General features: G+C 43.1%; 1 protein-coding gene across 5 annotated transcripts in view; it reads right to left on the reverse strand.

Moving 5' to 3' along the window:
• Positions 1–13,252, reverse strand: part of NFATC1 (nuclear factor of activated T cells 1) — a 113,129-nt gene that overhangs the window by 20,705 nt on the left and 79,172 nt on the right. For 2 of the 5 annotated variants that reach the window (XM_086743137.1, XM_086743138.1), the window contains exon 9: positions 11,944–12,630. In XM_086743137.1, coding sequence (XP_086599263.1) covers positions 11,944–12,630 — 687 coding nt within the window. Of the gene's footprint in view, positions 1–11,943; positions 12,631–13,252 lie in introns of those variants that run through there. The other 3 variants (XM_086743139.1, XM_086743140.1, XM_086743141.1) reach the window with 3 other exon arrangements.

A 13,252-nucleotide genomic window follows, 5' to 3' on the forward strand; every position in this document is an offset into this window, starting at 1 on the left:
TTTTCTACCATATTTCCGAGGTTTTTTTGGGCTCCTTGCAGGAGCTCTCTCCACCCACTGGTAGTGCAGAAGCCCTTTCCTTGCTCCTTCGAAAACCTGGCAATAGACCATGGAAATAACTCCCAGGGTTATTTGAGGGTCCTGCCCCAGTGGAGCTGGGCCACTGAAACCTCCTACCTCCATGCAGTGCAGCCATCTCACTGCAGATCAACACAGACAAACAGACTGGCTCCTGTGACTGGAGCTTACTGCTCTGATACACTCTCTCCTCAGATATATATAAGTTTAATGAGCACATTGGTCATTTCATCATCTCCTCTCATTTTTCTCTATACTTAAATTATTTTGGGGCAAGGCGAAGTATTCTTTAGATACACTTTTCCATGGCAGTCAAATCCTGGGCTTCTACCACTCATTTGTACCATTTCAGTTTTAGAGAAACTCGTCTCTCTCACACCCACACTCACCCTTTCCCCTCTTCTTCCAAAATTCATTTTAGCTCATCTTTTTTTTTTTATGGGGATCTTATATTTAACCTTCCTCTCATTTCCCTTTTTCTCAAGCCTTCTTTCACTCTAATTACACCACCAGGTAGTTTCACAGCCATACTCTAAATCTGAAACTTTAAAATGCTTGCTAACTGTGCCACAGTATCATGAGAAAGCTTCTATTTTTTTCAGTATGTTCCCCAAATAGAATAAATGTATACATATACACATGCACTTGCTTGCACATGTCACAAAGGGCCCCTATTCCCCAACTGCGCTGAATCCTTGCAGGGTGCAGCCCCATGCAGGGCTCCTGCTTCGACCGGGGGTCCTGGAGTCCTGTCACACAGATCTGACTCTGCTAGCGAGTATGCACCAACTCAGCTGAGGGTTGCAGGTATCTCTGGACTTGTAAACTAGCTACTAAAATAGCGCAAGAAGATGCTTTCACATTAGCACGTCCTTCCGGCAAACCTCTCCTTGACTTCAGCGCTGCTGGTTCCTCTTTAGAACTTTAGTTTACCACTGAAATAGCGTGACATATCTCAGATATTGGACTGCAAAAAGGTAAGTAAACCCTCTGCAAAGGAGATGGTCATCTTTATCTCTACAATTTTGGCTATATGCCGAACAGGGCAGAAACTAGCAGTTTGGCTGGCAACAATGGAGGTTTGCAGGTTCCTATCAAGCGGTGGTCTGAAACAGTATGTCCAATTGCGAGTCTACAGTTTAAATAGACTGTAGTGGTGTCTGTCTGGCCTGTAAAGGTCCAGCCCAGGTTTCTGGAAACAATGGGAGAATTCCTGGAAAGTTCTTTGAAGCAGCCATTGCTTTCATCTTTGTCAACTGCTGCAAAAAGCAGTCTCCCTGTGGTTGATAGCACTCTCTGCCTCGGAATCAGTTTTGCTCCTCTTTCTTTTGCAAGGAGGTCTTTCCTCATCCTAACATACTCTCTATGTGGAAAAAAAAATAATAAAATATTCCTGAGAACTTTTTCAAAGTCACTCTAGGACCTCAGGGACTGGAGTAGAGCAGCCATCAATATTACTGGTGGCCCTTCCACGGCCCCTTTTTCAAAGAGACCTCATGCAGTGCCTGGGTCAGGTACATCTAGCCAGCGTTTAGACTCATTATATCTTTCTGCAAAACCTGAATTTGCATTGCATCATTTGTAGCAACCTCAGAAATTCTAGCCTTTGACTGCTAGGGCCCAGGAGACAGCTCCATATCGTCTGGCACAACGGTTAACAGTTAATGAGTTGGGGAAATTTCACATGAAAGAAAACAAACAAGAGTGTGCGTAATTGAAAAAAAATAGGACCAGTTTCTCTAACCTCTTTCTGTATGACAATTTCACACATAGTCATTTTAGATTGAGAAGCATATTTGAGCGTCCCAGTACTACTGACCCAGAAACATATTACTATAAGGAGAAGATGCCTGGACAAGTTGTTAATGGCTCATGCAGATGCTCAGAGGTGGAAGTCCTCGGAACAGTTGAGTCCAAGTGCAGTCTGGAGCATGGTGGAACACAGAGTTACCACTGGGGAAAAAAAAAAAAAAGCTAACTAATAGCGAATAGATAATCTTTACCAGTTGCTTCAGTCTTCCAAGAGAACAGCTGGATAGCAAAACCTCAGATGCTGGAAAAACATTCAGCAGCAGTGACAACTGAAGCTCAGAGGCAAGCAGCAGCATGGAGCCAGATTTCAGAGCTGCAACGGGCATTTCAGTTCAGAAACTAACTGTGCACAACAGAAGGTCCACAGGATGGGCTTCTCCACCTGACCTCATGTTTCTAAAAGGTTTTACTCAACAGTCACTTGCAGGATTTTCAGAGAAGTCAGTTATGAGTAGAAGAGACTTACATCACTCTCGCCCACCACAACTTCAAAGAAGCAAAATAATTAGCACACTAAGTCTTATAGTACACTACATATATGTCTGTGTATGTGCACACACATATATATGCACACACGTACTTTATGTTCTATGGATTTGCACATACAGTATAGAAACAAAAGTTAAAATAAATATTCTTCAGTTTTGTGTTTTTGGAGGCTTCTCTTGTGACCCAAAATAGCATTTTTTTCTACTTAAGTAATGTGCAGAAGATTTTGCTTATAAGGTGTCAATGAAACACATATTTTCCCTGAAGCACTAGAAAAAGAACTGACTGCTGCTCCCACGGTATCAACATTGATTCGTAATATCTACTGCAGTACCTATTCTGCCACCCCAAAGATACCACAAAAGTTACAAAATGGAACAAATCTTTAGCCCTAGCTCCCACAGAAATCTAACATCAAGAACAATCTGGACAGCACAGACATGAAGAGTCAAATCTTGTCTTCTGCACCCTCATATGGCTGCAGAATGGCCAAAATTAAGGAGACAAATCATACTTTAGTTGTGCAAAGGCAAGGCAAGTGAGGAATGTTCTTGTGCATACATGATGCTCGGATAACATGAGCTATAACTACATAAGGACCAACTAATTTGATCCACTAATTATGGACTTTGATAGCCTGTAGCATTGCTTTTCAAGACTGTTCAAGTGCTCATATGCCAATTCACGTGCTCAGGGACAATACAGTTTGGGAATTTCAACACACTTGCAGCACCATCTCACTTTGCCTTCCGGTATTTGTCTTACAGTACGCATCAGGCTGTGCAAAATGTAGAAGACCTACCAACAAAGCAAAGCAGGCAGAGTGCTGGTCCAGCTCCCTGGTTTGCAGACAAACCCAGCCAGCTTGGCCAAAGAGGAACAGGAACACCATTTTCCTACTGTATTTCTTACTCATTGATTGTTTCCAGCTATTTTCAATGCCCAGACTTTGCAGCTTCCTCAGTGACAGAGGAGGATGGGAACATTTTGAGGGTCTGCTTTTTTTCATAAGTTTCCTCCTAGCCTGGAGATAAGCCTGGTGTGGAAAGCCTGTGCCCCCTTTGGTTGCAATCAGCATTAGCTCCTTGAAGAGGAGGAAAGACCAGGAGCCAGGTTATCAAGAAGCCCACTCTCAACAGCAGCGGTCAGGTCGCCATCAGGCCCATGACCGAGGCCCCCAGTTGTCCGGCAGACGCAGATGAAACAATGAACTGTGCCGCACAGGAATCTGCTCGAAAAGACTCTCTGCGTGTCTATCAGCGACCAGATTTCAATGAATGCAGCTATTATGCATTTTAACTACCAGCCATATGCCTGGTCCCGTTCCCAACAAACCCGAAGGGAACGGTGTTATTGACTTAAGTGGGAGCAGAGGCAGGCTCTTCGCTGCTCTGTGATCTACCAGCACTACAGCTTGCTAGGCCCCAGCCAAGAGCACCGTACGTGAAGTTGGGGAGTTTACTCATGAGAGCGCTTCCTCTGACACGTATGTGTTTGCGGGGCTGAGCCAGTGGCCAGCGTCAGCCCAAGCTCTGCCGAGATGCAGCAGGGGTCCGTGTGATACTCTGCTCCCTGGAGAAGAGGGGTTTTCTAAAAGAACTTCCCCTGAGGTGTTTTGCCAGGATGGGGTCGGGACACGAGAGCACAGAGGCCGTACACGAGCCACGCAGCCCACACCTGACCTGCTAACACTGCACAGCTCAGCAGAACTGTTTCAAACAAACAACGTATTCCTAAAATGAATCGCATCGGAACAAAGCTTTCTCATGAAGCTTGTGCTTCTGCAAGCCACATATTTTCCTTGGCACTCCTCCAGGCTTAAAAGCAGATGTAAATGTTACCAGGGCTCGGATACAGCAACTTCTTCTCCCCAGATTGCCAAGGAAAACTTACAGAAAATAACCCACAAAACCTTTACCATTTGAAACAGCAATGCCAACAGCCATTACTATGGAAATAGGAGAATGAATCAGGCATGGGAGCGAGAAGCAACTTCTTCCCCAGCTAACTGCACAGCCACTAGCAGGGGTACAGTGTGGAGCTGGCTCTTAGCTGAAAAGAGGGACTGCAAGATGACTTCAGCTTAATGACTCAAAATGTTTAACATGAAGGTGTCTCATGCAGATGCACATACAGCAAATGCTGGGTTTTCAACGCTAAAAATACTCTAGAGTATCAAAATATTGCAAAGCATGGCCTGCTGATTTCTGCAGCTGTCCCATCGCCTGGCGAGCCTCCTGCTCCCTCCGCCAGTGTCTGCCATCACCGAACAAGGGTGGAGGCACTCAGCACTTCTCTGAAGGGACTGGACACTTCCTTGAAAGCCTGAGACTCAAGGACCTCCCTGGAAATCTAAGTGCTGATGTTAGAAGAAAGCAAAGTTCGCTAGATTTCACAGCACACTGCAGCGAAGGGGCAGGCAGGTCTGCTCTGGGGGCAACTGCACACCTGGGACTGGAGAAAACTTAGTCTGGCCAGCTGCTCTCCTGGGGGTTTTCTTCTGGTGGGCCTCCAGGGAGACCCAATTCAGCAAACCCGCTAGAAACAGCAAAACCCAGTCTCGCGGGTGTGTGGTTTCATGTAACAGGATACCTCTCAAACCCAGACGTGCAAGTCCACCAAAGGTCTGACTCAAACGCATTACTTCAGTCCTCCCTTACTCATTGCGTACAACCCAAGCCCCAAATGTTAACGACTCAGCATGTTTTATCACAGTAGCATGTACACTTTCAATCATCATTAGAGACGAGGAGGGTCTAGGCTCAGGCACAACGCCAGATTAAGTAAAACTTTCCATGAGGAAAGCGATTTGTTTTCTCCCAGAGCCACGAAGCTTGGCCAAGAGGGAGGGAGGGAAAAGCTCGCCCAAGCCAGACCGAAGTGTAGACAGTGTTACTGGACTTTGCAGACTACCTGCATGTTGTTCTAATGACATCTGGACTACTGGAAATCACCGAGTGCACTCAGGAGTTTTCAAAGGCATAATTGTGGCAGCAGCAGACTAAACTTAATGCCTCGAAAGCCAATCGCTTTAATCATGAAGCTGAGATGTATGAAAAAGGATACATTTCAGCAAAAGAATAATTCTGTCTGCTATGGTTCCTGTTCAAATAAACTATATCACCAAACCACGTGCATTTGAAGAATATAGAGGAGGGAAAAAAAAAAACCATATGGTTTAGAGGCAAAAAACTTTCATATATACTGTATAGGAGATATATGGACTTGTCAGACATCTAACAGTTCAACACTGTAAGCAATTCATGGGAATGACATTAGCAATAGCTCATATTACATCCAGGAGTTACAGCTTTTACTGCAAAAGTTATTTTTAAAAGAGCCATGTTTAAAATGAAATGGCTGGCAGGGCTGCAGCTTTCAGTAACACTTTACCTGTGGTTTTGCCACTTTTACATACTTATTGGGGGCTTAATGCTCCCAATTTACCTTTTCAGAGTAAAATAAAAGTTGCAATGAGTGCATTCATTGGCACAGTGCTATAAAACTCACAGCTGTGCAAAGACAATCACAAGAACAAAAGCCTCCTTGTTTTAAAAAAGATGATGATGTGGTTCTGATACTTCTGTTAGCCGCATATCTAAACATCACATACCTTCATTTACGGCCTATATATTTTCATCTTACTACACAAAGATTTATAGATCAAATCAAGTCAAGATCAGGATAGAGACCTTTATGAAAGTGTCCGTGTGGAGAGGAGGAGGCTGAATTAATATACAAAACTTCAGACAAGAGATCTGTCTTTCAGATATTGTTATTCCAGTTCTGGCTCCTACACAGGACTCGGGGCGTTCTGGAAAACAGAAGTTTTTTCAATGGCGGGTGGAACTCTGGCCAGGCCACTGGCAATGAGAGCGTGCGGCCAATTTCAATGTGGCTGGGATTGCATTTCATCTGAGATTAGAACCCAGGCAAAGCTTGAAGAAGCCGAGATCTTCTTCAGCTTCAGTACTCAGGCATACCTTGATTAAAGAATCCTCCAGGATGCTGCTTTGCTTTCAATTAAAAATTGCTTTTGTAAAGTTCTGTGCATTAATATAACAAACGGGATCACAGCATGTACAATACCCCTTGAAATCTGATGAGAACGTAAGTCATACACTTATTCCTGTTGGTACCAATGTGTTTCCCCCATGCCTTTTTGAAATAGCTTCATTTTCATCTGTAATGAAAACTACTTTCTTTGATGTGCCTAACAGCAGGAAATAATTTCACAACTGAGTATCATTCTGCTGCAGGTAAAAAATGTAATAGCTTGTGGGAGTGCCAGTTACAACCTGAAAAATGTTTCTTGGCATTAGCATGCCTAATTGAACTCTCTTCATCCTGGTGAAATAAAAGATTTGTAGCTCAGTTCTGTGTTCCACCCAGGCTGCACTAGGTCCAGGAAAAGGAAATGGGAATAAGGAAGGTGATTTCAAGTCACCTTTAGCATCTCCTGTTGTGAGTCTGGCCAGTTCCCTGCTGCCTGAACATCCTGAAAGCTGTGCAAACTTACGCTCCACAGCCTCTGGCTTGGGGTTTCTCCTACCACTAAGAAAAGCATTTAAAATTTGGAAAAAATATCTGAGCTGCCCTAGTCAACAGAGAAGAAGCAGGATTAGTTCAAGAGTAGACTAGCATAGCTTTTGACCAAAGTCCTAGTCAGAGGGCCAGAGAGAGGAGCACATTCACAACTGAGATGTGAATTAGGTAAATTTTCATATCCCCTTGAGAGAACAAGTGGTTCGATAGACTAGGAAGAGTTCTCATCAGCTTGTGGCTTCCCCAAACTGGTCATCTCTTCAGGCAATGCTAATTCCACTTCACGCCTCAAAGGGTTGTACAGCACATTAGATTCATTGATCCTCAAATAAAACGTTTTCTCTTAAAAGCAATTACGGCATGAACTTGTACTGAAGAGGTCCCTCAACCCTGTCTGTCCAAGGCTTGTCCATGAGGTCCACTACTCTAGCACCCCACACTATTCCCAGGTTAAATGTGAAAGGGGAATGTAACGAAACTGTCGCTATCTAGGGCAGGGGTGGCACAGGGACACAGAGCCAGCATCAGCCCTGGCATGGTCTGCCAGCGTGCCCCAGTGTCCTACAGGATGCTGCAAGAGCTTCTGGCAGGGAGGACAGGAGACACTCCCTCTTCTGCTGCAAAGGACCATGGGCTCCCACAGTGGACCAAAACCAGGCATCAATGTCACATTTCAACAGCTTTAAATCAAATCTTGCTGTGAAGCAGCAAAGGGATTCAGCCATAATCTTCGCTAGGAGGTTGAACTCAGAATTATTTGAAATGAGTGCTGGTATACAAGCCAGATACCTTTCAATATCAAAAGCATAGCCACAATATATCAGGTATCACTTTACGGGGTGAGTTTTAAGTACCTTCTACATGTTGAATCATATATTCACATACTGAAATGGACAGTACATTTAATAAGTAGCCCAGGTGGCTACTGTAGATTTTGATTTAAAACAAGATTGCCAAAACCAAAACTTATTTGCCAAAATGGAAGTCTCTTCGGGTGCTCCCTTTATATCACTTCAGCCAGCAACCATTTCTGAAGCAGAAAAATGTCATACACAGGATATATATTTCTATAAACTCACTGACTGTTTTTTTCCATCTATACTCTGCAGTATAGATGGTCTATATTTGGAGACACTCCAGACCAAAATAAATGAATATTGCTTTCATCCCATAAGCTGAAACCAAAAAATTTCTGTTTATACCTGGTCCAAGATTGCTATATGTATATTAGATACATAAATCAAACCTCCTCGAAGTGGTAGACAAGCTACCAAAATTTTACCAGATACAATATGGCATACCCAGTTAGATATTTTATTTGTCTGGTAGTCCCACAAGTATGCTAGATGTCTACACCTCACACTTCATGAGTACTTTCAGGTCAAACTGGAGATATTAAATAGCTACAAGACATCATGAAGATACAATTTTTTTAATGGAGTGATGCGTTGAGAACTTAATTTTTCATGTAATTAAAGTATTTCATTACTTTTAAATTACTTTAGGGATGAGGGATAGAGTTGGTATACTTAGAGGAGGAGGCAAGGAAAGCAGTCAAGTACATCTGACCTCTCTCTGGCTTTCATAATGTTCACAGGTGCAAAGATTGAAAAAACACTGAAAAAAAGTTTAAATTATGGTGTACGAAGAGATCTGAACTGAATAAGTGAGAAAACAAATTATAAAGAGGTAAAGCACCAATCTATTTTAAAATAAAAGAGTAACTGTCCTTACTCATGGGTATGATTCAGTATTGTGGTTTTCAGAATATGGTCATAAAGCACAGATATCCCACCCACTCCTCCAACAAGGAAAGTACTTAAAGATGGATACGATACTAACAAGAAACAATGGCAATGGCTTAAGAGCTCTTATCCAAAAAAAAAAAAAATCAAGCACATGAAAAATTAGTTGCTTCTATTTGTTATGAGCTGCTCTGCAAAACTCATTCTCCCTTGTTCCACAGTTATGGCCAGAGGTCTGAATGAAACGGCACCAGGCACAAGGCATTGCCTATGTGGAATGCTTTGTCTTTTCAGTGCAGATCTCAGTGAACAGCACCTATTGGGACACCAGGAGCAATTACTGGTGGTTTCCAGGCAGTCACCGTAGAGGCCAAACTGCCCTTTGAGACTGTGCAAGGCAGTCCAGATGGCATCCTTCCGTAACTAATAGGTAAGCACGAGAAGGGGATTTTTTACTGAAACAGGATGAGTTGATTAGATAGTTGCAGGGGAGGATAAGATGACATCAGATGCGGCTTCAAGTCACATTTACTCTGGCCTATGGGTGGGCTGCTGCCACCCAGAGCAGTCCCGCTGCACTCCCTGACCCACAGCAGCAGGCGTCTTGCCCCTCTCGTGGGCTGGACCCAGCTATTGGACCCGAGGGATGTGGTTCCATGAGCTGACCCAGTGGAAAACTACGTGGGTTTTGCTATTTTTGGCAGGTTAATTTTCCATTAGACTGTTCTGCTGCTCCATAATCAATTGATATGACTCAAAGGAAGCAGCAAGAACATGTGGCTAAGGGCAAGATGGATCAAGGCCACCCTTTCCATGGGAGCCTGCAGTTACATCAGATTAAATGTAATGTGAAACCAACGTTTGCACTGGTGGTGGTAAGGTTGCCTCCATGAAATGCATATAGCATAGATCTAAACAGGCTTCCAGCCTGACTCATGGCTTTGTACTCCTGTGCTGTGTGTCTGAGGCATGCCGGGGCTCTGCGTGGTTTGAACAGAGGGTCTTGGCCAGCACAAGTCCCACAGATCATGCTTCCTGCCTTTAGCCCCTCTGCTGCACACTTTGCCTCTCAACTGCCTAAATACTGAGACAAATAAGAAAGCAGTAGTATTTCACTCCTGATTTCTACAAGGGCTTCATTCTGTCAACACAGAACATAAAGTGGATAACCTTTTCTTCAGGCAGTGAGATAAGGCATAGATAGGAAAGCGCAGCTCACATGGGTTGCGCTCCATCAGGGTGACCCGAGACAAACCTAAATATCAGTTTAGAAATAGAAAACAGACTTCCTCTGGTTACCACTTCTGATTACCACCCTTACAGGGAACTGGTAGTGTTTATTTTTTTGGAACTACATAAGTTAATATTTTTCTATTATATATTGTTACCATGACTGTTCGCCTATGAATTCTTTTTTAGCCTGTAGTTCTTGTGGTCAGCCACACAACGATTTTGATAGCCTGCTGGATGCCAAAGGGAAATATATTTGGATTTGGCTAGCTGAAGAGATCTTCAAAGTCAACTTTAAGTATCAGTGCAGATGTACATGGTGGCTTCTACAATTACTTCTGATTATCTGTCAGAGGACTGGTGTGTGTGTGTGTGTGTGTCTAGAAGAGGGGATGGAAGAGAGATGAGGGTAAAGACTAAACCATTTATGCTTTGCCAGAGAGAATGAGTATTGCTGAAAAAAAAACCGAAATTTCTCTCTCGGACCACATGGTAGCAAAGTTCCTCCGTTCCTCCAGGAGAAACCCAAAGTGCACATGGCTGAAGAGCTTCATCCTTCATCCCTGAGCTGCAGTCCCACCTCTCCAGCAGAGACTAGCCAAACGCAGCTTTCATAGTGCTGTCAGAGAAGCAGTTTCTGGATTCTGGAGAGCTAAGGCAGAAAGACTGCCCATTTCTTGTTCTTTTCTAGAAAGACAGCTGTATACTCGGTTTAGATTTTATCTGCATTCTCTTCTTTCCATAGATAACTTCTGGTTTCTCTCAAAACCAAAATTTGGGCATGGCTTTTTGTTTTGGCTTGTGTTTGTTTTGGCTTCGTGTTTGGTTTGTTGAAATTTTGCTTCTTACAGCATAGATAGGTGGTAAAAATGCACGCTATATGAAGAAAACCTTGTCACCAAAGATGTGTTGTGCAAAACTTCAGTGAACTGAACTCCTGATTAGGAAAAATTCCTTAGACCTGTCTATCATGTAACCAATAATAACTTCTGTTAAGAAAAACCATTTTCCTAGAGTTGAAAAGGAAGAGGCTGCTACTCAAGCTCCAAAACATTCATTTGTAATCCTAATTCAGTGAGTATCATGCTGTTTAAAATAGAATGACTAAATGTCCTTTTTTAAAAAACAGCGCAATGAATTGTCTTTAAATTCTCCCTGAAAGACAATCACATTCAGATGTTCCTTGGCACCAATTAGTTTCAATGCAGCCATTTCTGAGGCTTTACTTCTTCAAATAGCATGGTCTGTTATATAAAGTTATGTGGCTATTGGAAGGGAAATCATGAACTACATTAAGGTGAGGGTCCAGAATACTACTGGGATACTTAGCAGCAAGTGCTAAATCACAGTTCAGTGAGGTCACATAATCAAATTCCACATTATCCCTTTTATGACATTCGACTAATAAATCTTTGGAAACTAGAGTCTGACAAGTTCATCACAGCATTTTAACTTTTCAGTGGTGCGTGTAGAATACATATACATATAGAATCTTACAAAAGCAAAAAAAAAAAGAGCAGCAGCAAGTCCACCATAAGAATGGAAGAAAAAGTAGTCTTAACGTCAGATGCCACCAGACGGAGAAGTTACGCTGAAAGATGTGCCTCCATTTTCAATTTGAACCTTCTGAACTGAAGTAGAGCAGTTTATCATTTAGTTCCAGTGAACACATTTGCACATTGGACGTTTCACTGCATTATGGGTGGGACAATGTTAAATATGTTTTCACTGCAGTTCCACAGGTCACTGGCATGGGCATAAGCCAAGACCATACGGTTAAGATTACTGCAACATAGCTATCTGTCATGCAGCTAAGTCTATGGTAACTAATAGCATTTAATGCTTAGATAATATGGTTTCATTATCGCAAACGAAATTAAAGAGCCCTTTCCTGTATAGAGACAATCCAAGCAAAAGTCCGCATCACTCCACCAGGCTGTTAATTGAATTTTTTTCCACCAAGATTCAAAAGGAGGAGGGGGTTAAGGGAACTCACTGATATAGCAACATGGTTGAACGCAAACCTATGCTGCGGAAGACTTACCATCATCCAGGTACATCTGGTCCAATTCCTCAGGTTCTCGCTTGATCGTTACAGGAATAGGGGCCAAATTATGATTACTTTCCTCATGCAACTCTGGCAATGACAGTGGTTGGGTTGTTGGAGACTCATTTCTGTGAACCTTCGGCAGTTGCTGCTGCTGTTGACCCATTATGGATGAGTGAGTTGGACTGCAGGACTGCAAATAGGTTGGCTCTTGGGTAACAGATGGAACTGGAGAAGAGGGACTGTTGGGATAGAGTGTTTGTTGATAACCAAGGGGACAGCTACTGCTCAGATGTTGACTCACCTGCGGCTGCAGCATGATGTGAGATGATTGCTCAGGGGAGCTTGGGTGCACAACTATAGACCTTGGCACTTCCTGTATGGTGGGGACACCTCCAGCGGGCTGCTGAAGTCCGAGGTGACCGTGGCCCGGGTTGGGGATGCACTTGTAAGGAGAGGACGAAAGGTCGTGCAGCTTGGGGCTTGCATTGGGAGAGGGTGACATCACGGCGTTTCTCTGCTGACAGGAGGCAAAGCCAGCCACGAGGCACGAACCAGGATCAGGGGGCATCATGATCTGCTGGCTGTAGTACGGTTTAGAGAGAGGGCTTAAGCCTTGGTTCATTGGTCCACAGGTTTGAGTAGGCTCATAGTCATCTGTGGGTTCTGTTTTTATAATTGGAACTGTTAAAAGAAAAAAGTTTTAAATAAACATGAGTTGCGTATTGGTATGATCAAGTTGGCTTGTGGCTAGGATACCCTTTGCAAAACAAACAACGTCTTGAATAAGACTCTGTGTGTCTTTTGCCTAGTTCTCCCACCCTATTAAAAAAAAAAAATGAATGAGTCATCAGCACAAGAAAGTCACAGCTGGTTCTAATATTGAAAAGGACTATTTTCTTTGGACTCTCCTCCAGCACTAATGTGCTATAAAAATCTATTTGCAAATAGCTGTGCTTCAGTGGAAGCTTTGGACCCAAGGGCTCCATGGATTTGTAGTAATCAAAGCAAGAATTTCAACTTGGATATACTACTGCATTTCTACGGCTACTGATGGCCCATTTGATAAATGTCTGCAGATTCGGTAAACTGGAGCATAATAAGGTAGAGATGGGGCTTTCAGAGTTCAGTGAAAGTAAAATTGCAAAGATACATGACAAATGACTATCTACAAGAAGTTTTCAGTTGTGTCAGCTCCTAACAAATGTTAACTCAGTCTCTGGCTAACAAAAAAACTTGACTCCTATTCTAGACCTCTGCTTTCTCTACCCATTTTCCCAAAAGAGGTTCTCATTGAGCTGTCAAG

This window comes from Chlamydotis macqueenii, chromosome 2, assembly GCF_036417535.1.
Source record: "Chlamydotis macqueenii isolate bChlMac1 chromosome 2, bChlMac1.mat, whole genome shotgun sequence".
NCBI lineage: Eukaryota > Metazoa > Chordata > Aves > Otidiformes > Otididae > Chlamydotis > Chlamydotis macqueenii.